At 42.4% G+C, this 26154-nt stretch overlaps 1 protein-coding gene across 2 annotated transcripts in view; it reads left to right on the top strand.

The window, feature by feature from the left end:
* The window catches only part of RGS6 (regulator of G protein signaling 6), a 515154-nt gene that overhangs the window by 419534 nt on the left and 69466 nt on the right, over nt 1–26154 (top strand). For both annotated transcript variants that reach the window (XM_073638881.1, XM_073638882.1), the window contains exons 6-10: nt 5728–5779; nt 7010–7074; nt 13727–13803; nt 18317–18398; nt 22172–22246. In XM_073638881.1, coding sequence (XP_073494982.1) covers nt 5728–5779; nt 7010–7074; nt 13727–13803; nt 18317–18398; nt 22172–22246 — 351 coding nt within the window. The remainder of the gene's footprint in view (nt 1–5727; nt 5780–7009; nt 7075–13726; nt 13804–18316; nt 18399–22171; nt 22247–26154) is intronic.

Below are 26154 nucleotides of genomic sequence, written 5' to 3'. Positions count from 1 at the left end.
ACACGGATGACACACTGATGGTAAAAACACACACGGATGACACACTGATGGTAAAAACACACACGGATGACACACTGATGGTAAAAACAGACACACGGATGACACACCATTTTTACCATCAGTGTGTCATCCGTGTGTCTGTTTTTACCATCAGTGTGTCATCCGTGTGTCTGTTTTTACCATCAGTGTGACACACGGATGCAGAACACTTATAACCCCGGTATAATTTTTTAATGTACGTGTTTAAAGAAAACCTGTCATCGGGGTTATACATATTAAACGAAAGGTATACCCATAAAGGCGCTGTTATACCCATTTAATACATACATTCAGTGATGAAATCCACAGCCTGGTTGTCTTAAAATAATCATTAGAAGTTTTGGTCTCTGTGCATTTGGTTGGGCCTATGGGTGGGTTCTTCGGCTTTGCCACTGCCCCTCCGCTGCCCCTGATGTCTTTGTCCTCTTCCTTATTTAAATTTCGCGCCTGCGCCATCCTAGCTGCGGGTGTTTGCGTAGATTGATCTCCTGGTAGTCTTCAGGAAAATGATGCTGACGCACATGCAGATTAAGAACTCGGCTGAATGATGAGCCGAGATCTTAATCTGCGCATGAACTGCCGCCAGTGCCATTTTACTGAAGACCACCATAGGTCAATCTGAGCATGCGCCGCTATTGTCACGATTTTACTGAAGCTTGCTGCTAGATTAATCTGCGCAAGTGCCACCCGCTGCTATGATTGCTCAGGCGCAAAATGTAAATAATGAAGAGGATAAAGACATCAGGGGCAGCAGAGAGGCCGTGGTAGAGCTGAAGGCCCTGCTCACAATCCATATTTGAAGCAGAAATTTCCTGTGCGTTTCTGCATCTCCTTGGCAGGAAAAACGCATGTGGATTTTCCGTGTGTTTTTGATGCATTTTTGACGTGTTTTTGATGCTTTTTTTGCATGTGTTTTTTAAAGCGTTTTTGTACATCAATGAATGCTTTTTGGAGCTAAATAAAGTTATTTGGTGGGACATTACTTAAGGCTATGTGCACACAAAGCGTTTTTGATGTGTTTTTGCTGTGGTTTTCCCGCCGCAGAAATGCTTGTTAATAGGTCTGCCATGCATAGCAATGCTAATCCAGATGTGCTGTGCACATGATGCGGAAATTTCCACTGCAGATTCGCATTGCGTTAAAAAATGCAGCATGACCGTTTTGCAGGCGTTTCCGCTGCGAATTTGCGCCCCTTGACTTGCATTGAACCGCAGCAAACCCACAGGTATATGTGGATTTGCTGCATTTTCAATTAAAGTCAATGGCCATGAATTTGCGGCGGAAACGCAGTGCGGGTGGTACCCGGGTTGGAGAGGAGGACTAGAACTCCTCTAATCCGACCCCTGATAACAACAGGAGCAGCGTGGCTGGGAGGAGCAGTAGTCTTTCCAGCCAAGCCAGCTACCACGCTGTGTAAAAAAAAAAAAGAAAGAATAAAGTACAAATAATAAAAAAACAACTTTTATACTCACCTGTCCGACGGCCCCCGGTGTCCTCCGGTGGCGATCCTCTCCTCCCGGCGGCTGGCGGTATACTGCGGAGAGCAGGCTCGCTCCCCGCAGTGTACTGAGCTGCCAGGACCTGCGGTGACCTCAACGATCAGCTGATCGGTCACGTGACCTCATCATGGTAACCTTCAGAAGAAAGTTCCCAGGGTGATGGCTGTGAGATCTCACCGGGGCTGATCAGCTGATCTTCAGCTGATGAACCCAGTGACCTCCTGCAGCAGCATGTATACTGACAGGGGTGATTTTACACCCCTGTCAGTATACACTGCTTTCTTCTACAGCAGTGACATCAGTGATTGCTGATGTCACTGCTGTAGAATTGACACAGATCGTCGTGGGACACTCGTTGGCAGTAATCGTGGACTACGTCGTTGACGGCGGACAGGTGAAGGATATGGATGTTTGTTTTTTTACGTTTTTTTCAGAAGATCGAGGGATTCGGGGACAAGGCGTACAATAATTTTTTTCTTTAAAACCGTGTGTTTTTTATTTCATTAAAATACTTTAATCTGCCCGTGTTTTTATTGAAAAGGCAGAGACCATTTTACTGCGCAGTTAGTAATGGGGGCGTCTTCTAGACGCCATCCATTACTAACCTGAGCTTCATGTCAGCCGCCAATACAAGGCTGACGTTAACCCCAACCCCAACGCTTTGGACGCAGCATATTTTTGTTGCGTCCAAAACGCGGTGTTCTAATGCCGCACTTTTGTCGGTACATGTGAATCCACCGCATATAATGACACTTCAATCGGTCAAAATCTGCAGCGGAGACTAGCGTGTCCGCTACAGAAATTGACATGCTGTGGGTGAGTTTGGGTACGTGGCCACGGTCAAGAGCCGCTGCAGGTTTGATGCTGCTTTTTTATACAGCATCAGACCCGCAGCATCCAGATGTTACAGCATAGTGGATGGAATCTCTAGAAATCCCATGTCCACTATGCGTGCATCAGAGGCTGCGGATCACCTGTGGACACTGACATTTGATGCGTCTTTCAGGACCGCGGCATGTCAAATTCTCTTGCGGAGTCGCTAGTCTCCGCAACAGAAATTTGACCACTAGAATGTATTGAATGCTGTAAATCCGCATGGTTCCGTGAACACATGTGGATTTACCTGTGTTCAATAGAATGCAACATTTTGGATGCAGCAAAAAATATGCGTCCAAAGTTCTGCTACATCCAGATTGTAGGCACAGAGCCTAAAATTTAAAAAAAAAAAAAATGGCGTGGGCTCCCGCGTCATTTTTATGACCAGTAGAGGGAAAGCCGACCACTGGGGGCTGATATTAGTAGCTGGGGAAGGGGCCATTAGCCAACAATGTTCCCTGGCTATTAATATCAGCCCACAGATGTTTGTTTAGCCTTTACTGGCTAGATTACAGGGGTACCCCAGAAAAATTGATGTTGGGTCCCCCTATAAAATCTAACCAGCAAAGGCTAAACTAGACAGCTGCGGGCTGATATTAATAGCCATGGATACTAGCCCCTTCCAAATCTGGCGCTTACCCTCCGCTCTTCCCACTGCCCTGTAGCGGTGGCGAGTGGGGTAATGGGGTTGGGGTTCATGTCAGCCTTGTATTGGCAGCTGACGTGAAGCCCAGATTAGTAATGGAGGGCGTTTATAAGACACACTGATAGCAACACCACAGAAGAAATGCTAGCACAGGCTTCCAGTATCTGTTGTTTCAGATGCTGCACATCTCGTATCTTAATGGTATGAGGTGGTATATGGGGTACAAAGATAGTGGGGCCATTCTTCATCAGTGGAAACCTCAATGCCACTGGATATCTGAAATTGCTACATGATGATGTGTTGCCTTCTTTATGCACTGAAGATGGCACGTTCCCTGAGTTTTTCCAACAAGATGGTGCACCACCACATTATGGGTGTCAGGTCCGAGCATTCCTACATGAACAGTTTCCTGGAAAGTGGATTGGTTGTTGTGGGCCAGTTGAATGGCCACCAAGGTCTCTCGATCTGACCCCCTTAGACTTTTATCTTTGGGGTCATCTGAAGGCAATTGTCTATGCTGTGAAGATACGAGATGTGCAGCATCTGAAACAACGGATACTGGAAGCCTGTGCTACCATTTCTTCTGCGGTGTTGCTATCAGTGTGTCAAGAGTGGGAGAAGAAGGTTGCATTGACAATCCAACACAATGGGCAGCACTTTGAACACATTTTATAAGTGGTCATAAACTTGTAAAAAACTCATGAAAGAATAAAGTTACGTTAAAACCAAGCACATCATTGTTTTTCTTATGACATTCTCAATAAGTTTGATGTCACATGACCCTCTTCCCATTGAAAAAATAAAGTTGGATCCAAAATGGCCGACTTCAAAATGGCCTCCATGGTCACCACCCATCTGGAAAAGTTTTCCACCTCCCATATACTAATGTGCCACAAACAGGAAGTTGATATCACCAACCATTCCCATTTAATTTAGGTGTATCCATATAAATGGCCCACCCTGTATATTACGTTACATTTTTTGTACTTCTCCAAACTGTTGAATTATGTTTTTCCAGCTTTTGTGCTACGGCCTTATGATATAGTCTTGTATGATTCTACAACATCTTATCAATTATTTGTTTGCTTAAACTTACAGTTAAAACACGTTATGTTGCAAAGAAAAAATCAATGAAACAGAATATGAGGCTATGTGCCCACGATGCAGAAATGCTCTGGATTTTTCCTGAGCGTCTCTGCATCTCCCTGACAGAAAAAACGCATGCGGATTGTACATGCGGATTTTACATGCGTTTTTCCTGCCAGGGACAAGCGTAAGTGAAGCGTTTTGCACATGTGGTTTCGCATGCGGGTTGTCAAGCGCTTTCCAAGCGATTTTAGCTTCACCTGGAAAGTGCTTGACAACTTGGTCACACTATATAAATCCATGCAACCGGCATGGATTTTATATAGTGTGACCAAGTTAGTTAAAAAAAGGAATAAAAATGTTAAAAAAAACAAAAAAAACATTATACTCGCCTTCCGATGGCCCCCAGTCTCCTTATCCGATGTGTCCGGTCTTCCCGGTGTCTTGCGGTTGTGTAGAAGGACCTGCCATGACGTCATTTAGTCATGTGACAGGTCACGCGACCGCTGACGTCGGCGGTCGCGTGACCTGTCACATGACTAAATGACATCATGGCTGGTCCTTTTAGACCATCGTGAGCTGCCGGGAAGCCAGGACGCACCATAGAGGAGACCGGGGGCCATCAGAAGGTGAGTATAATGTATATATTTTTTTTTTCATTCTTTTTTTTTTTTACAGGTACTATGGTACCCGGGTCTGCATGAGCGTCTCCTCTTCTCCAGACCCGGTACCATCCGCACATGGAATCATTTAATATCCGCATGTGCACATGTAGTCATGCGGATATTAAGCGATTCGATGCAAGTCAATGGCGGCGAAAACACCGCGATTACGCAAAATAATTAGTGGTTAAGCGGTTTTTTCCGCAATGATAATCCGCAGCGGAAATTTCCACAGCATGTGCACAGCACATGCGGATTATCATTGGGGAACATGGCAGACCTTCTACCAAGCGTTTTTTAAGCGTTTCTGCAGCGGAATTGCCTCTGCGGAAACTCTTAAAAAACGCATAGTGGGCACACAGCCTTAAAGATAACTAATGAACTTAAATTGTGCTGTATTTAGCCACAAGCTCAAACAAATATATTAAGTAAATGAGATTCTAACGATTCTACTCCGTTTTACATAATATATGTCGATGCTCTTCTGTCTCAGCTTTTATTCCCATAATATATTCACCAACACAAAGTAACTGAACTTTTAACCTCAATGAAAATCAACAAGACCCCGTCCACTGACAGCAACTTAAAATGATACATAAAATATAAGAAAGGTGCAATGATGCATAGATTCCGCAAACCACAGGCAGCTGTAGCTGCCAAATACAATGACATCGTATAGCAACCTAATGATGTATTTATGTATGTTCATATACAGTATGTTTCTTTTCCCTTTCTCTCTATTTCTTTTATGCTTTCTTTCTCTCTTGTTTTCTTTTTCACTCTCTTTACCTTGGACAAAGCTCAGATATGTCATTTGTACATGCAGCGTATAAATTGTTTTATATATTCTATATAGATGCAGGTTTAGAATATTTTCATATCTCGTAAGGCCATTATTTCAATTATCTATCATTTCTAGGCTCCATATTTCTGGCCTTCAAATTGCTGGGAACCAGAAAATACAGACTATGGTAAATATAACAATAAAGCATAGGCTTTGATAACTCACTCATTTTGCAAATTGATTGTATTTGGAGTCATAAGTGCAAGCGATGTTAAATAATTGATGGGGATTTCTAATTTCAGGAAAAAATTGACCGTTGTGGGAAAATGCAATAAAATAAAGACAGGAAAAAATATATGAACGCTCCTATGCTTTCCTGATAAATGTCCAGCCACTGCAGCGCCACAACCCCCTTGTTTCCCGACAGTCTTTGCTTATTGTGTTGCAGTGATTGTGTCCCTCCTCCCACATGACCGCTGCAGCCAACCACTGGAGTCAGCAGTCTTGAGCTGTACACAGCTGAATCCAATGATTGGCTGCATGGTCACGTAGGTAGACAGGCATGTCATTACTGGAGTGCTAGAGCCATTGGGAATTATAATTTATAATTATTATATTTTATGGCATTTTCACTATTTAGAGAATGTTTTCTTGTGTTTCAAAACATCTTTAAAGCCAGAAATTGGGTTAAAACCATTGTAATTTTTCACAAATCCTTATACTAATGTAAGTAGATTCAAAGTAATGTCATTGTTATATTTTCAGTAAAACACTCTATTTTCTATTACTCTATAGGACCGGATTGTGTCTGACTTCCAGGCCAATGTATTCCTTTACTGACCATGGGCGTATATATTCATTTTAATAAGCTTAAAAAAAATTGCAATTATTGTTGCTTTATAAATTACATTCTTAACCAATTAGCATTCCTCAAACATCCTGTAGTTTATAAAGCTCTTTAAAAGGAGTTTGTCAGCACAAAGTTACTGTCTAAACCAAGCACAGCACCTTGTAGGGGACATACGGTAGCCCTAATAAAAATCATACCATTAGTGTCCAAATTAAAGATGATTAGATTCGCAGGACCCAGGCTGGCCGCTAGATCGGTGATCTGTGACTGTCAGCACTGCAAACCGCGACTTATTTTTGGTCACCTGCTAACTAGAGACTTAGCCGCTTCTCTCAATGTTCTGTTGAGGAAAGCAGATGACAATCTAGTAAGCATATGACTGCGAGTATGCAGATCTCACACTTACGCTGCACATACAGGGGAATCGTGACTGTGTACAAACCAGAAAGTTCCACATCACAGCTCTGACCCATATCAGTCAAATCATTACCTGTATTGGATTCATTAGCAATCTTCTTATACATTTAATGTATCAACGTCCTTTTATTTCTTTATATATTTTTATAGCTATCTATCTATGCAAGAGGACCATGCAGAACAAAGCAAGACTGGAGTTAGCAGATTATGAAGCCGTAGGTATACCAAGATCATAGTCCATAGATAGAACGGAAGCAGAATGTTTTTCAGTGTAAAAGATACTTTTGTTAAAAAGTTCTTTAAATTTAAAACATGCATGACCTAAATCACATAACTCAAACATAAAACATCTGATTTTGGAAATTTTGGAACAATTGGATTTCGTACGGTGCATGCTATGTCGCTTGTGAATTTATTTCTTATGGGGGAAACATTGAAGTTGCAGTAAAAGTTGTGAATTCTGCAATTTTGCCAAGACTCATGGGAGTGGTTACAGATTTATACTGTGGTCACAACTGGTAAGACTGGAGGATTTAGAGAAAACAGGTAAGTTCTATTTAGATAACTGCCTTCTAGAAATTTACGAACACTTGCTTTTTAACAAACTTCTAATTCTTTCCTTGATCCAGAGAAATTAAAGTGAGTTTTTTAAATTAAATTAAAATAGTGAGTAATTTAAATTCTGTAATTTATAAATCTATTTTTTTTTGTGATAAACAATTTTTTTTTAATGAAAAATTGTTGACCGAATTATTAATAGTTTTGTGCAAAGAATTTCTTTTGCCCCTGCTCCCAATGATCAAAACATTTTACTAGTCTAAAATAAATCCAAAATGTATTTAAGGTTTAATGACACGTTATGTTTTCTTTCTCTTTGTGAAAAATTAAAGTTTACTTACTCTGGAAGCAAACTGTAGCTAAAGTTGAAGCTTAAAGGGGTTGTCTACTACTAGAAGTCCTTCTAAAGCTGAATGTTTGCTCCTGTTAAAATAAAAACTCTTATACTCACCTCCCATGCGGCACCATTCAAGCGGTATCCGCTCTCGTGTTCCCGGGGCTCATTTGTAGTGCCAACACCGGAGGATACTGACAGTACGCAGTGTGCACACTATGAGGATTCACAAGTCTGTAGTTGCCTACAGTGACTGCAGACTTTGAGCCCCAAGCCTGAACAACCCCTTTAGTAAAAAGTTGTTTCCTCTGTACATACAAATTCATTGCTGAATCCTTCTAAGTGCTTTTAGTCTGTGGGGGTTTGTGTTAAGTCTAACAGTGCTATAACATATCAAAATTAGTTAAAAGTTTAGTTACACTATCAATTTATTATCCGCTTAAAGGCCTTAGGTTCATGAACACAGCATGGAGATATTTTGCTTTAGAAGCTGTGCTAATGCTACATAAAAGAAAATCTTAACATGTATTTGAAAGCAGACGGTAGGGTGCCATAGGCAGCACAGTGGTTAGCACGGTAGCTTTGCAGAACTGGGTTCCTGGGTTCAAATTCCACCAAGGACAACATCTGCAAGGAGTTTGTATGTACTCCCCGTGTTTGCATGGGTTTCCTCCAGGTTCTCCGGTTCCGTCCCACACTCCAAAGACATACTGATAGGGAATGTAGATTGTGAGCCCCGATGGGGACAGTGAAGATGAAGCGCTGCAGAATGTGATGGTGGTAGGAAGTAAAATAAGTGGATTTTAATACAAAGGTTGTGCAGAATGGTGATATAGTAGTGGGCCTGAGCCATAAGTTTGAGTTTAGGCAGTGTCCACAAAAAAACATAATAATTAAAACCTTTCCTAAAAACCTTCTCTCTCTACTGTAAGCACCAGGGGTGGATTAAGAGTAGCAAGGGCCCCGGGCAGTTTAGAAGGCGCGGCCCCCCCCCCCACACCTGATTTATCACGTGACATGTCACATTATCCCCTGTGATAGATCGTGTGATAGTTCACGGGAAATTAATTTGGCACAATATTAATTGTGCTGCCTCATCTGAGAGCAGCACAATATTGGGGCAGATACCCTGATTCCAGCGATGTGTCACTTTTTCAGCTGCTTGTTGTCATTTTGAGAAAATCACCGTTTTATCTGCTGCAGTTCTAGCAGCTCTCTGAATGCTGCGCTCTGTATAGCCCCGCCCACACCACTGATTGGCAGCTTTCTGCCCATGCTCAGTGTACACAGAAATCTATTGATCAGTGATGGGGGTGGGGTCCTACAGAACTTACTAGTCAATTACCTTCTGACAAATCAATGATTTTATCAAAACAACACTAAGCAGCCCAGTAAGTGACACATTACTGGAATCAGTGCCTCTAACCCTACATTATGCTGCTCTCAGATTAGGTGGCAAAAACCTGATGACAGATTCCCTTTAAAGGAGCTGTAAAGACAAAAAAGTTTGTATTAAAAAAAATACAAGCCATTTGTGAAATTAACTTTTTTTCATTGTTAATTCACATTAGACTGTATCTTCAACACTTTTGTCAGCAGGTCTTATTACAGACTCTGAATAGGGCAGCTCTCTCCCTCTCCCTCAGCAGAAAGTCACAGCATGGTTAAAAAACGGGATCTTTTATGATTTTCTCATAATAAATAAAAAAGGACATGCAAGTCCTCCAAACTATTTTACGTTTCTCTATAGGGGAGGTCCTAAATCTTTCTTGTTCTTTAGTTGATCACATGTCAAAAAGGCAAAGCATTTACTATGAACTCGCCTAAAAAATATACACTTGGAGAGTAATATCATCATCTGCATGTAAATATTCCTTGACTCTAAGGGCTCGCTCACACTGTTGTATAACACAGCCAAATGCTATGTGATGTTTTATCGGATAGGACTCGGCCCTATGTTATACTATGGGACAGTGCAGATCTGCGATTATTGGCATGAGAAAATAATCTCATTCGATATTCGGACCATGTGCACCCATACAAGTCTACGGGTGCACGTAAAACATTGGACTGCACTCGGATGTCATCCAAGTGCAGTCCGATGAACACTCACAGAGACTATGGAGAAGATGGAGAAATTAAGTTCTCCATCTTCTCCATATCTGTGCTGCGAGAGAATCGGATCACACTCAGTTGAAGCTCTGACAGAGTTTGAGCCGAGTGTCATTAGCATAATTGGCCCTATTCTCTTGCATGAGAGAATATATGGCTTAGTGAGCGGACCCTAAAACTGAATAGTAGTGACGGACAGGCACCTCACAAGCGGGATCCATGTAGCTCTCAGATGTCATGTAGGTAGGACTTCATTCCATGGGGTAGGGCTTAATTTCAAGGTATATAAAAAAATGGACTTCAAATAAAAATTAAATGAACACAAAAAGCACTAATTGAATTATTTTTTTCATATTTATGTTTGCAGCCCCTTTAAAAACCCTTTGAGGACCAAGGCACATATATGTCCCATAGTTTTAAACTGGAAAAAAATTTGATTGAATAAAATTTAAGGTCCACCAAGGTTTAAGTAGGTCATAAATTCATATGAATACAATTGCACATGCCAAAAGATGAAGAAGAACAGAATCAAAAATATGACATTAAGTGGAGCACTTACAGGTATTCAAGGTGAAAGAGACCAGCAAAGGCATCGTCTCGAATGACAGTAAATGAGTTAGAATTCAGCAAGCTGAAAATGAAGACAGCAGGTTAGAAGCGAACCAGACTTTATGGTGCTCAGAATTAGTCAAGCAGAATTTATTGACTGCTGTTGCAAAGCACTGAGACTCCCGCAGTGTATAGATGGCGCCATGCGGCCTCCCGCTGTGTATAGATGGCGCCGTGCGGCCTCCCGCTGTGTATAGATGGCACCGTATAGATGGCTACGTGCGGCCTCCTGCTGAGTATACGTGTATGGATGGCTACGTGCGGCCTCCTGCTGAGTATAGATGCCGCAAGGCGCTCCCCCCAGAGACAGCAGAAGGCCGCACAGCGCTATCTATACTCAGCGGGAGACCGCACGTAGCCATCTATACACAGCAGGAGGCCACACGGCGACATCTATACTCAGCGGGGGGCCGCACGTAGCCATCTATACACAGCGGGGGGCGCACGTAGCCATCAATACACAGCGGGGGGCCGCACGTAGCCGTCTATACACAGCGGGGGGCCGCACCTAGCCATCTATACACAGCGGGGGGCCGCACGTAGCCATCTATACACAGCGGGAGGCCGCACGGCGCCCCCCCAGAGACATCAGGAGGCCGCACGGCACCAACTATACTCAGCAGGAGGCCGCATGCAGTCATATACACACACAAACATATACAGACACGCATAAACACATTTGAAACACAAAAATACATACAAACAGACATCACACAATGACATCTGCCCACACACACACACACAAACAGACAGACAGACATCACACACGCACCTGCCCACACACACACACCTGCCCACACACACATCTGTGTGTGTGTATGTGTGTGTATGTATAGTGTGTGTGTGTGTATAGTGTGTGTGTGTGTGTGTATAGTGTGTGTGTATGTATAGTGTGTGTGTGTGTATAATTTGTGTGTGTGTATTTTTTTTTTAAGTTAAAAACAAGTAAAATGCATGTGGCATCAATATCAAGACTCCAGATATAAGGGCCTATTCACACTGAATTTTGCAATGCATTCATCTCCTCTTTCCAGGCTTCTATCTAAATCTCTGAAAAATGGCATTCAGATGGGCCTTGACATAGCCATTGATTTGAACAAAGGCAAACCGAGGCTAAAGTCTGAATCTTTAGGCTCCATTTGCTCTGCTTTCAGATGTCTCATTTCAGACAGCACAATCCTGAATTTCAGGGATTCAGTTGTAAGCCTTGTGTAAAGACCTGAATGCAGCGCTGAATGTAGTGTGAATAGGTCCTTACATCCTACACCACCTCAGGGGATTGTTGTTATGGAGTATTGCCCCTGGGTGGCCGCAGTTATGACCACCACCAGGGCTCGCGGTCACCCACCCTAGCTTTGGTATTCTGGGGAGCTGGTATAATGAATATCTGAGAAGTGCCCTAGAGAAGCAAGAACATTGGACAACCAAGAGGTGGTGGCCTCAAGTCAGGTGTAGTGTTCAACAGGGCAAGACTTTCTAACCTGCCCACACACACACACACACACACACACACACACACACACACACATACACACACCTGCCCACACAGACACACACACACACACACCTGCCCACACACACACACCTGCCCACACACACACACCTGCCCACACACACACATACACACACACCTGCCCACACAGACACACACACACACACATATCTGCCCACACACACACCTGCCCACACACACACACACCTGCCCACACACACACACACCTGCCCACACACCTGCTCACACACCTGCCCACACACCTGCCCACACACACACATATACACACACCCACACACCTGCCCACACACACCTGCCCACACACACAGACACCTGCCCACAAACACACACACACACACACCTGCCTGACCCACACACACCTGCCTGACCCACACACACCTGCCTGACCCACACACACACACATATACACACACACACATATACACACACACCTGCCCACACACACACACATATACACACACCTGCCCACACACACACACATATACACACACCTGCCCACAAACACACACACACCTGCCCACAAACACACACACACCTGCCCACACATACACACACACCTGCCCACACCCACATACACTTGCCCACACACACACACACACACACACCTGCCCACACACACACACACACATATATACACACACACACACCTGCCCACACACACATCTGCCCACACACACACTCACCATCCCCCGGCTCCATTCCTCCTGCCTGCTCTGCCTCTTTTCCGGTGCAGCACTGCAGGCCGGGGCGCACTTCGTGACGTCACAGCTAGGAGACACAGCCGCGCACAGGGCCGTGTCTCCTAGCAGTGACGGAGCCGGGCCAGCACAGGGAAGTTAACTGCTGCAGTGCTGGCCCGGCCGATGAAGAAGTAGCGGCGGCCGCTGCTGGGGGAGTGGTCCGGGCCCCCCCCCCCTCCTGCCACTGCTACTGCTATGTGCCACGGCGGCCCGCACATATAATGAGGGCAATCCGGCATTAAACACCCCGCCTGGAGCCGCGGGCCCCCTGCCGGCTCGGGGCCCCGGGCGGTCGCCCGGATTGCCCTCATTATAATCCGCCCATGGTAAGCACCCTGACAACGAATGCTTTTTATCTCACATTCTAAACTAACGTGGGTGTGACATGGCAGATGAAGGTAGAATATATGTGCTAACTACTAAAAAAAACCTTCAGAATAAATTAAATAAACGAGTTTGTGAACAAGTGTCTTCCTGGGGGAAAAGCGGTGTCATATAGCTGCTGCAGCCAATCAGTGGCCACTGATTAGCTGCAGTAGTCATGACCCAGGAGAAAGAGCTAGGAGACAGATACTTCCGGCTTCAATAGAACGTGACCTCCAAAGCCAATCAGTGGCCTGACCCCCGCCCACACTCCAGAGGTTAAAGCTAGGGGACCGGCAGGGAGCACCGGCAGTAACCGAGGAGTTGCCGGGATATGAATCTCTATGTATAAATTAGTCATTCCAAAGCATTACCTCCCCAATGTAAAAGCTTTAGGAAATTGCATGTGCTTAATATAGAATTCCTTAATCAGCCTGAAAATGTACAGAAGTAAAGCCTATCATTCATTTATCACATTCCCGTCCAATAAGTAAGTGCGCCAAGCAAAATATAATATACTGTACTTGGCTCAATATCTTTTCTCATAGTCGTGCATTAGTAAAAAGACAACATCAAAGTATAATGTATTAATTACATGCTAAATATTTCTCTTTGTTTTGTTTTTTACTGTTTGCCAGGAGAATTTAGCAAGACTGCAACGGGCATTTGCAAGAAAATGGGAATTTATCTTTATGCAAGCAGAGGCGCAAGTCAAGTAAGATGGGATGCATTACAAGGATCAGCCCTGGTTTACATAATGTTGATTTGTACATTTTAGCTGTAACAAGGGTTGTTAAGAACAAAAAGAGATGTGAATTGTTCACTCCTAGCTGTAGCTGCCCCACACTATATGCTTCAGCCTTCCCTGATAAATACTTTTGCTGCATCACCAGGCAATTTCTGATGAAGAACTCGCAGCGTGGTTAGGAAGAAGAACAGTTTCCGGAGCAAGCTCAGAGCGTTACACAGATTCAGGAGTGTAAAATGAAAAATTTAATCAGAATTATCAAATCCAAAAAAGTAATAAGGTTATTTAAGGTATTACAGTTGCAAAAAAAAATCACAAAGACATATCTGTTTTTGATCCGAATCATGGATCAAAATTACTCACACAAGTCTATGGGTTTGTGAAAATCACAAACAGCACATGGATGGGATCGGTGTGCAATCCGTGTGCTGTGCGTGATTAACATTGCAATAGGAGAAGCTTTGTAATTTCATTCACTTTTTCATCAGTGAAAACCACTGATGGCAAAAATTGACACGTGGACCAAACACTGATAGTAAAAACTGAAACACTGAACAAACACCAATGAAACGCTGATCTAATGCACTGATGAGTAACGGTCTGTGTTGTTAATCACATATGTCTAAATGAAGCTTTAGGCGCCTCATTTAGACATCTGTTTTTTTGCGAACTGTTATCTGTGGTTTTCACGGATAGCATTCTTGAATGGCGTCATTCACATGTCGTGATTTTTCGCGGACTAAGCGGTCCATGCAAAATCCTGGCAACATGTCCGATTTTGATCCAAGTGTCAGATTAAAATTATCAATGCAAGTGGGACCGTGAAAAAATTGAAAATCGGACCACATTAGGATAGCATCCGACGGTCTGATTTTCATGGACTATTAGGTAGTAAAACTGGAGAAATGCTTTTTTTTTGGTTCACTTACAAGAAAAGCTGCTGAAACTCGGATCAAACCCTGATAAAACTCGAACGAAATCACTGATGAAAACGGGTCCTTTTTTCTCGTATGTGAAAACAAACGGACGTCTGAGTGAGGCCTTGCTGTAATCATCTGTGTGATCATCACATGATCAGTACAGAGGTTTTATCCCATGGAAATAAATAATGAAAATTCCAATTGAATGACTGGAAGCAGAGATCATGGAAAAAAATAATCCAATTTAAACAGAACTCATACTTGACAAATGTCTAACTTTTCATTACACAAGTAATAACATTTGCTAAAAGCAGAATACACCTGTAAGCGCCACTCCCCTGTATCATAACTTACAAATTCTACATGCAGTATGCATCATATTCAAGATGTACTGTATATTACTTTGTAAAAAGTATAGTATATATGACTTCTTGTTAGTGTGATATACAAATTAGAATATACAGTAGTGCACTTTTACTGTCTGTTCTCTTGTAGACGGCAGCGTCTTGTTTTATTTTTTCATTTATTTAATTTAATTAATGGATTTCAAGGTCATAGTAAATTCATTACACACCAATACTAACATTTCTATTGTATAAACTGCCATTTTCGAAGAAAACTTATTATGAAATAATAAAAAAGAGCCTTTTTCAACAAAGGAGCAAATTTAGTACTTAGAGCTGTTAATTGTTAACTTGGCAGTATGAGCCCCTGTCCAGTATATAGAAGGAACACTGTGCAGCCGGAGCTTACTAAGGGTGTGCTTATATATATTTTTCTTTGCTGCCACCTACAGCTGACAAGACCTTATTACACAACCCCTTTTCTGGTTGGCTAAAGGAATTCTACACTTACATAAAGTTAATTGTATTTATAAAAAGGCTGGTTTCTGTCTAGGCTACACATTTAGGCAATGAATTAAGATTCAACAAGAGGCAAGTCCAGTTTAAGAGGATAATTTTTTTTTCAGATATATTTTCTATATTTAAATTCTAAAAGTTGTTGTATTGCTTTTAAATACATACTCCACAGCCTTTGACACATCTTTACAGAGAAACCAAACACATGAGCTGGAGCACGTATAAGTACAAGTGCATCATGTTGGTGTACTTTCATACTGTCGTCATTAACAAACACAACCTGGGGTAAAAACAAAATAAGCATATACCCTGCATTAAGTAAGTAAATGTTAATAGTACATGTAATTGACATGGAGGGTACTTAGTTAACACTATTTTGATCAAAATAGCATAAATGCCATCCCACCACGACAAGGTGACCCCAATCGGGACTGTCCTATCTCTATCAAAGCTTTCACCTCCTTAGCAGAGAGTGTAGCTAAAATTTACATTTTACAATTCTATCTACTAATGCATTTGAATATGTTTTCCAAAGCCAACACGTATATACAGTACAGATCAAAAGTTTGGACACACCTCATTTAAAGATTTTTCTGTATTTTCATGACTATGAAAATTGTACATTCACATAAAGGCATCAAAGCTATTAATTAATACATGTAGAATTATATACTTAACAAAAAAGTGTGAAACAACTGAAAATATGTCTTATATTCTAGGTTCTTCAAAGTAGCCATCTTTTGCTTTGATGACTGCTTTGCACACTCTTGTCATTCTCTTGATGAGCTTCAAGAGGTAGTCACCGGAAATGGTTTTCACTTCACAGGTGTGCCCTGCCACTTGGGATTTCTTGCCTTATAAATGGGGTTGGGACCATCAGTTGTGTTGTGCAGAAGTCAGGTGGATACACAGCTGATAGTCCTACTGAATAGACTGTTAGCTGCTTTTTTCTTGCCATAATACAAATTCTAAGTAAAGAAAAACGAGTGGCCATCATTACTTTAAAAAATTAAGGACAGTCAGTCCGAAAAATTGGGAAAACTCCCCAAGTGCAGTTGCAAAAACCATCAAGCGCTACAAAGAAACTGGCTCACATGAGGACCGCCCCAGGAAAGGAAGACCAAGAGTCACCTCTGCTTCTGAGGATAAGTTTATCCGAGTCACCAGCCTCAGAAATCACAGGTTAACAGCAGCTCAGACCAGGTCAATGCCACACAGAGTTCTAGCAGCAGACACATCTCTTCAACAACTGTTAAAAGGAGACTTTGTGCAGCAAGCCTTCATGGTAAAATAGCTGCTAGGAAACCACTGCTAAGGACAGGCGACAAGCAGAAGAGACTTGTTTGGGCTAAAGAACACAAGGAATGGACATTAGACCAGTGGAAATCTGTGCTTTGGTCTGAGGAGTCCAAATTTGAGATCTTTGGTTCCAACCACCGTGTCTTTGTGCGACACAGAAAAGGTGAACGGATGGACTCTACATGCCTGGTTCCCACCGTGAAGCATGGAGAAGGAGGTGTGATGGTGTGGGGGTGCTTTGCTGGTGACACTGTTGGGGATTTATTCAAAATTGAAGGCATACTGAACCAGCATGGCTACCACAGCATCTTGCAGCGGCATGCTATTCCATCCGGTTTGCGTTTAGTTGGACCATCATTTATTTTTCAACAGGACAATGACCCCAAACACACCTCCAGGCTGTGTAAGGGCTATTTGACCAAGAAGGAGAGTGATGGGGTGCTACGCCAGATGACCTGGCCTCAACAGTCACCAGACCTGAACCCAATCGAGATGGTTTGGGGTGAGCTGGACCGCAGAGTGAAGGCAAAAGGGCCAACAGTGCTAAGCATCTCTGGGAACTCCATCAAGATTGTTGGAAGACCATTTCCGGTGACTACCTCTTGAAGCTCATCAAGAGAATGCCAAGAGTGTGCAAAGCAGTCATCAAAGCAAAAGGTGGCTACTTTGAAGAACCTAGAATATAAGACATATTTTCAGTTGTTTCACACTTTTTTGTTAAGTATATAATTCCACATGTGTTAATTCATAGTTTTGATGCCTTTAGTGTGAATGTACAATTTTCATAGTCATGAAAATACAGAAAAATCTTTAAATGAGAAGGTGTGTCCAAACTTTTGGTCTGTACTGTACATATATATTTATATTACAGCACAGAAATAAAAACCAGGCTGACTAATTACATGCATCATATTTAAGTAAAATAAATAAATTCGATAATCTCATGATATGCCAGAGGCATGGATAAAGTCTTTATGTTAATGGAGATCATATGAGATGAATTAGTAGAATGGGACAGCTTGCCGATCTATTTCCCATGCTGCGTTTTTCTGTTTGGTAAAAGAAAAAAAGAAAAAATTGAAAACCTGGTGGCCCCATTATTACTATTAGGGATGAGAGGATTGATTCACTGGACTCCGGTCCAGTGTTAAGGACAGGTCAGTGGTACCCGGTGGCTAGACGGGAGGCCTGCGAATCTCTTACCTTCCGGCGTCCCTGGCGCGACTTTTTATTAACCAAGGCTGACAAGATGTCATCTGTTTCTCTAATGCATTTCACATTGCAGATTTAGAGACTCCATTATTCTGATGGTTGACATGTTGCAAAATACAAATATTGATTACAAAATTAATATATTTTAGAAGCACACAAACTAAGATATTTTAAATGTATTATTTGCAGAATTGACAGGAAAAAGGATAAAACTGAAAGAAAGATCCTGGACAGCCAAGAGAGAGGATTCTGGGATGTGCACCGACCTGTGGTATGTCTAAATATTTTTAAAGCGTACTTGTGGTTTCAGGTAACTTTTCAGAATAAGCGGTCATGTGTGTAAATGATGAGAAATAACCGTATTTCTGGCTTTTGTATATGTAACTTGTATCCTGCATTTTCACCACAAGAGGCTCATAAGTGGAGAAAGACGCATATTTTTCAAATAAGATATATTATAACGTTTCTTATATAGCTTATAGTATTGATTTATGCAAAAATTTGTTGAAACAAAATTGACCATTTAAACGTTACTGTATATTTTGTTGAATAGCATTTACCTTAGCATATTCACCCTGCTGTCCTGCTTTACCAATATATTAAAATTCTACTTCACAATTTCCTAATTAAAGACAGTTCCCCACTTACGACCATCCTACTTACTTACAACTTGTAGATCCGAACATTGGATGGTCAAAAAAAAATAAAAATACTCGCCTGAGTGCTCACCTCTCTGGTGGCTTGCTGCCGCCTTCAGGTCCTCCTCTTCCTGCTGTCACATCTCCAGGCTCTTCACTATAGTCCAGGGTTCAGATGTCACTGCGTGTTATAAGGCCGCCATATCAAGACTTGCTCCGCAACCTTATAATGCCTAATGACCTCTGAGGCCTGGACGCAGCTGTATGTCCTGGCCTACAGTGAAGGGGCTGAAGATGCAGCGCACGATGATCAGACTGAAGAAGACTGGACAGCGGGTATCGAGGCAGCAGAAGAGGTAATAGATGTGGTGTTATTTTTGCTTTAAAAAAAAGAAATAATACTCACCTTTCCGGCCGCCCTGCTACCTGCCGTCCGGTCCTCTTCTTTCCAGAGTCACATGACACATCCCTGGTATCTTCACTATAGGCCAGGACTTCCAGCTGTGTCTATGCCCCAGAAGTAACTGTCCATCTTATGACGTGTAGTGACTTCTGGTGCATGGATGTGGCCAGAAGTTCTGGCCTATAGTAAAGAAACCAGGGACATGGCGTACTACGATGGAAATAAGAGGACCAGACGGCGGGCATAGAGGCAGCAGGAGGGGAAAGAGATGAAGTAAGTATTGGTAAAAATAATTAAATAAATAATGCTCACCTTTCCAGCTGCCCTGCTATCTGCCATCCGGTCCTCTTCTTTCTGGAGTCTTGCGCCTTATCCTTGGCATCTTAACTATAAGCCAGGACTTCCAGCCACGTCTATGTCCTGGAAGCCACTGCCAACCTTATCACGCGTAGTGACTTCTGGGGCATAGATGCAACCGGAAGTCCTGGCCTATGGTGAAAATGCCAGGGATGCGACGAGCTACTATGGAAAGAAGAGGACCATATGGTGCAAAACGAGCAGTGGGGTGGTGTGAGAGCTCAGCGTTGAGGTATTCGTTTTTTGTATTTTTTGTCCTGGCCATATTCCAACTTGTATACAAGTTTGGGTTATAAACAAACCTACAGTCCCTTTCAAGTTCGTAACCCGAGGACTGCCTGTATACTTCTCAGAGATCTTAACCGTAAACAATATGGCCACCGTCTTTTAAAGGAGTTGTAATAGAGTTACTGTATATGAAACAAGATGCATGCTTGATTGCTGATCCACCCCACTCCTCCCACAGTAAACTAGGGTTGCCAACAAAATTTTCAATTGTTCTGGTCAATTCAGCCAAAAATCATGGAAATACAATCTATTTAACTCTGTTTAACAGGAATTATTACTAAGAATAATATGAAAATTTGCATGCATTTAATTTTTTTTTCCATTAACTACATTTATTACCTACCAACACGATAGGTGATAAAATAATGGTACTAGGGTCCCACCATTGTACTCATTGACCATGAGATCAGGAGTCACAAAGCCTTTTGCGAGAATAGAGTGTTGCTTGATGACTTCTCCATTCATGTCTATGGGACTACGGCGATAGCTGATAAAAGTATTTAGTGGTAAAACGACAGTATAATGACAATCACTATAGCATTCACAAGTTTCTCCAAAAATCATGGTCTCATATTTTTTTTTATGAGACTGTCCACAAATTTACAGACTAATAACAGCCCTACTGTGAACATAAAGGCAATTGAGGGGTCTTGGCAGTCAAAGCCTGTTTCAAGATCTAACATTGCATGCATTATTGTTAATAGCTGAAATGTTGAAATATTTCTTTAACAGAAATAAATACAACTAAGGAAATGCTACGTAGAATTTTTAGCAACTGTTTTTATTTTCTGCCTCTTTATTTTCCGCCATCTCCATTATTTGCAAATTAGCAGCCTCAAGGAGCTCCTATAATTTAATTTTATGAATTAGATTTTACAGATCCAATGACTATTCATTATTTTTAGTTAAATGTTTTATTTTAGGCTTCTCAGAAAATATCTGTGTACATATTTCAGGCAAGCTGAAAAGAGCAAACTTGAGTATGGATGCAGGTAATGGTTTAGATAGGTTAAGAGTCATGGAAGTACATGTGTTAAGAATTGTGGTTTAAAAGTAAGGCTTAACTCTGACCCTGAAGTGTAAGGATGCTAAAAGTATTCTATTTTAAGAAAGTCAATAGATCTACAAAAAAATAAAAAAAAACGTTACCAACATTAAAGAGGATCTTTCACCAATTTGAGCATGTTTAAACTGGCCACATAATGGAATAGTGGCTGCAGGGCTGTGTAAAGCATAGAATTTATTTTTACATTTCTCCTCTCTGTTGCAAAGATATTATCTAGTTAACTTTAGTTTATATTTTAGGATAAGTCCAAGGGGGCGTTACCAGGGATTTTTTCTGGGGGCGTGTACTTCTCCCCTTGTATGTCATTGACCAATCATAAGCAGGCAGGAATACACAGGGGGAAAAAAACATGCCAGCACAATCGGTTTCAACAGGCTGGGAGTAAAGCAGAGATAAGTTTGATTATATACACCTTTCAGCTTTCATTTCAGGGCAGTCCGTGTGGGAGGAGGTTATCCAGAAGAGCTGACAGCACCATGAGGAAAGCTGTATGAACAGAGGTGTTTGTAATGAGCTCAGCTCTGCTGTATTGCCCCTCCCCCCACACTGACTGCAAATAGATTAAAGCTGTATCATATTCATCTCTGCCTTGCTCCCTGCACTTTGTCACACACAGTTCTGGAGTGAGATCAGATGTGCAGGCTCTCCTGTGTGAGACATGTAATGACAGGCATTCTGCTCTCTTCACTGAGCTTTGTCTCATTACAAACACTTCTAGCATCTCTGCTCACAGTGCTGTCAGCTTTGCTGTTTAGCCTCTCTCACCACACTGGCTGCCATGAGATGAAAGCTAAAAGATGTTCGTAATCACAAACATCTTTGCTCTGCTCCAGGCACAATGTACTTACACACAGCTCTTCATTGAGACCAGTAAAAAGAGAAGACTGTCAGTCATTAAATGTCTCCCACAGGAGAAAACCTGCTTTAAGCTATTGTGGGAGTGAGTTCTGTTTTCCCTTCTATGTTGCCGCCTGCTTATAATTGGTCAGCATCATACAGGGGAAGAAGTACACGCCCCCAGAGACAAATCCCTGGCAATGACTAGTTGGACTTATAAATTATAACCAACACTTTACAAACTATTTTCTCCCCTCTTTTGCGGAAATATTAAAAAGATAAAAAACTACATTTAACTCAGCTCTGCTGCCATTAGTCCATGTTGTGGCCAGTTTAACATGCTCAAACTGGTGAACGGTTTTCTTTAAGCATTGTTTTTCATGCTTTACTTTTAAAATTGTGAGTATAATACATTTCTCTTTGTTAATTAACTCATATTTGTTCCATTTATTTAGCCTGGTTGTGTGAATACCACAGAGATGGACATAAGAAAGTGTCGTCGAATGAAGAATCCCCAGAAGGTCAAAAAGGTATGACTGGTGTTATCCAGTACTGCCTGTTCACCTCCTTTTACACTTTTCTTCGTCCATTATCATTTATCCAGTGCTGTGCATATTTGTCTCTTTCTAAAGATCTTGGGTATCAGGTTTTTTACTTTTTTTGTTGGCTAGTATATGTGAGGAACATGATGGTGATATTTAGTTGCCCACAATTAAAGGTAAAATCTCCGCATTACTGCAGCTCAAACACAACCTCACTGTTCCCTATGAGAGAAAAAGCTGCAGGTGAGTTAATTGGCAACTGTTATGTTCTGCTACCAAAGCTAAGGAAAGAGAGGAGATCTGTCCCTACTATAGAACTCAGCTGAATCCCTACGATGTAACAGGGGACCTGATCCTGCGATCAGACCTGCTAAAATCCTAATCTAGTCTGTACGAAGACCTATAGATGTGGGGAGGGAATCCCTACAAGTACTAAGGACTGGAAGGAATATGGGACACCTCCTAACAGAAATAGTAGCAGACAGACGAACAAACAAAATAGATAGAACATAGAGGTCCGTAGACCAAGCAAACTAACAGAGATAAATACAGAGCACAGGCTAGCTAGAAAGTAGATATACAATGAAGTCCAGCAAAGCCAGAAGGGCGGAGCAGGATTAAATAGGCCAACAAGGTCATGTGACCAGCAAAGGAAAAAAAACCTAACAGCAAGGTTCTAACAGTACCCCCCCTTCTAAGAGGATCCTCCGGATCCCCTAGGACCAGGCTTATCAGGAAATCTCCTGTGAAACGCTCTGATAAGTCTGGATGCGGAAACATCATCTGACCTCACCCAAGAGTTATCCTCGGGTCCGAAACCTTTCCAGGCCACAAGATACTGCAAACTACCTCTATACCGTCTAGAGTCAAGGATGCGAGAAATTTCATATTCCCCATCCTCCACCACCGGAGGAACAGAGGCAGAGGCGTCACCATCCGACACAACAGCTTTTTTTAACAGAGAGACATGAAAGACCGGATTAATTCTCCAGGAGGTAGGAACCTCCAACCTAACAGCAGATTGGTTGACAACCTGAAGCACCTTAAAGGGCCCTACAAACTTGGGACCCAATTTCTTAGAAGGAATCCTCAACCGCAGATTCCTAGAGGACAACCAAACCATGTCACCAACAGCGAACAAAACCTCCTGTCGTTTCCTATCAAAGTAGTCTTTAGATTTTCTGTTGGCCTCCTGAAGATTACCACGCACATCCGTCCAAACTCTTTCCAAATCACCGGAAAAATTCTCCTCCTCAGGCACGGCAGATCCCAACTTGGAGAACGACCCAAACGACGGATGTCTCCCAGAACAACAAAAAAAAGGCGAACAACCAGCAGAAGAAGATGTATGATTGTTCAGAGCAAATTCGGCAAGTGGCAGAAACTCAGACCACCCCTCTTGATTGTCTGCCACAAAACAACGCAAGAACTGCTCAACATCCTGGTTTTTCCTTTCTGTCTGGCCATTAGATTCAGGATGATATCCGGACGAAAACGACAAATGAATTCCCAACCTGTCACAAAAGGCACGCCAAAAACGAGCCACGAACTGAGGACCCCTATCAGAAACAATGTCAGTAGGAACGCCATGAAGTCTGACAATTTCTTTGACAAAGGTCTTAGCGAGAGTTTTAGCGCAGGGCAGTTTGACGAAGGGAACCAAGTGACACATCTTGCTAAAACGGTCCACGACCACCCAGATGACAGTAAAACCCTCAGAGGGGGGAAGGTCAGTTATAAAGTCCATAGCCAAATGTGTCCAAGGAGCACTGGGGACCTCCAAAGGACAAAGCAACCCCGCAGCAGGAGTATGTGAGGACTTAGATCTAGCACATATAGTACATTGGCGCACCCACTTAATGACTTCCTTCTGCCATCCAGGCCACCAAAAACTGCGACCCACCAGTCTCTTGGTCTCAGAGATTCCGGGATGACCTGCCAACCGAGATTCGTGACACTCAACAAACAAATCTCTCCTAAAGGTCCCAGGCACAAACAACCTCCCATGAGGAGTGTTAGATGGGGCATTCTCCTGAGCTTTAAGAATCTCATCTTCCAAAACGGAGTCTAAAGCAGCTATCACAACACCTTCTTGTAAAATGTTTTCCTCTTTCTCAGCACCGGCTATGGGAGAAAAACTGCGAGACAAGGCATCCGCCTTAACATTCTTAGTACCAGGGATGTAAGTAACGGAGAAATTAAACCGCGAGAAAAACAGTGCCCACCTAGCCTGACGGGCATTCAGGCGCTTGGCAGCATCAAGATATATCAGATTTTTATGATCCGTAAGAACCTGAACGGGAAATTCCGCACCTTCCAAGAAGTGGCGCCAGTGTTCAAATGCGAGTTTAATAGCCAATAATTCCCGATTACCAACATCGTAATTCAATTCAGTCTCCGAAAATTTTTTTGAAAAAAAGGCACAGGGATGTAATCCATCCCCGTTATCCTGAGACAATACTGCGCCAACCCCCACAGAGGAAGCATCAACCTCAACCAAAAACGGCCTAGTAACATCAGGCTGCATAAGGATGGGAGCAGAGGTGAACCTCTCCTTGAGATACACAAAAGCTTCAATGGCCTCAGAAGACCACTGAACCGCATCAGCACCTTTCCTGGTGAGATCGGTCAGAGGTTTGACAATACTAGAAAAATTTTTTATGAATTTTCTATAGTAATTGGCGAAACCCAAAAACCTCTGTATCGATTTCAAACCAATAGGCCTAGGCCATTCCTGCACAGCCTGAACCTTAACCGGATCCATCTCAAAACCTTTGCTGGAGATAATGTAGCCCAAAAAACTAATTCTCTGTACAGCGAACTCACATTTCTCCAGCTTAGCAAAAAGCGAATTGTCCATTAATAACTGTAATACCTCACGCACGCTCCGCCAATGAGACTCCAGATCTGGCGAATAAATCAAAATGTCATCCAAATACACAACCACATTTTTACCGATCAAAGGTCTAAGGATGTCATTAATCAGATTCTGAAAAAATGCAGGAGCATTAGTAAGACCAAAAGGCATAACCAGATTCTCAAAATGACCCACAGGAGTGTTAAAAGCAGTCTTCCATTCATCACCCTCCTTCATGCGCAACAGATTGTATGCCCCCTTAAGGTCAATTTTAGAGAACCACTTGGCCCCCAATAACTGGTTAAACAGATCAGGAATCAATGGCAGTGGGTAAGGATTGCGTACCGTAATTTTGTTAATCTCACGAAAATCCAGACAAGGACGTAAACCGCCGTCCTTTTTTTTTACAAAAAAAAATCCAACCGCCACAGGAGACTTAGAGGGCCTAATGTGACCGGCGGCCAAGCTTGTCTGTATGTATTCCTCCAAAGCCTTCCTCTCAGGAATAGTAAGGTTAAATAAACGACTCTTAGGAAGAGTCGCTCCAGGGACAAATTCAATAGAACAATCATAGTCTCTATGGGGAGGCAAAACCTGCGATTCTTTCTCAGAAAAAACTCTCCAAAAATCCTGAATAGGAACAGGCAATTCTCCCCTATCCAAAGCTGCAATACGCCCGTTACAACACTTGTCATAACATTTATGGCTCCAGGATTTAATTTCACTGGTAGACCAATCCAGTACAGGATTGTGAAATTTTAACCAGGGCAAACCCAATATTACTGGAGAAGGCAAGTTATTCAACACTACCAAATCCAATTTCTCATGGTGAACACCATTAATAGTGAGAGGAAATTCACTGACCTTGAGAGTAATATTCTTCAAAGGGGAGCCATCCACAGAAACCACAGCAATGGGGGATGATAAAGGTTCAGGTTTTAAATTGAGTTTTTCCACGAATCCCCCATCAATTACATTTAGTGTAGACCCGCAATCAACAAACACCCGAAATTCCATAAATTTTTCCTGAGCAATCGTG

This window comes from Phyllobates terribilis, unplaced genomic scaffold (genome assembly GCF_046119375.1).
Source record: "Phyllobates terribilis strain yellow unplaced genomic scaffold, ASM4611937v1 Scaffold_7__3_contigs__length_470593459, whole genome shotgun sequence".
Lineage (NCBI taxonomy): Eukaryota > Metazoa > Chordata > Amphibia > Anura > Dendrobatidae > Phyllobates > Phyllobates terribilis.
This window is presented reverse-complemented; position numbering and strand designations above follow the sequence as displayed.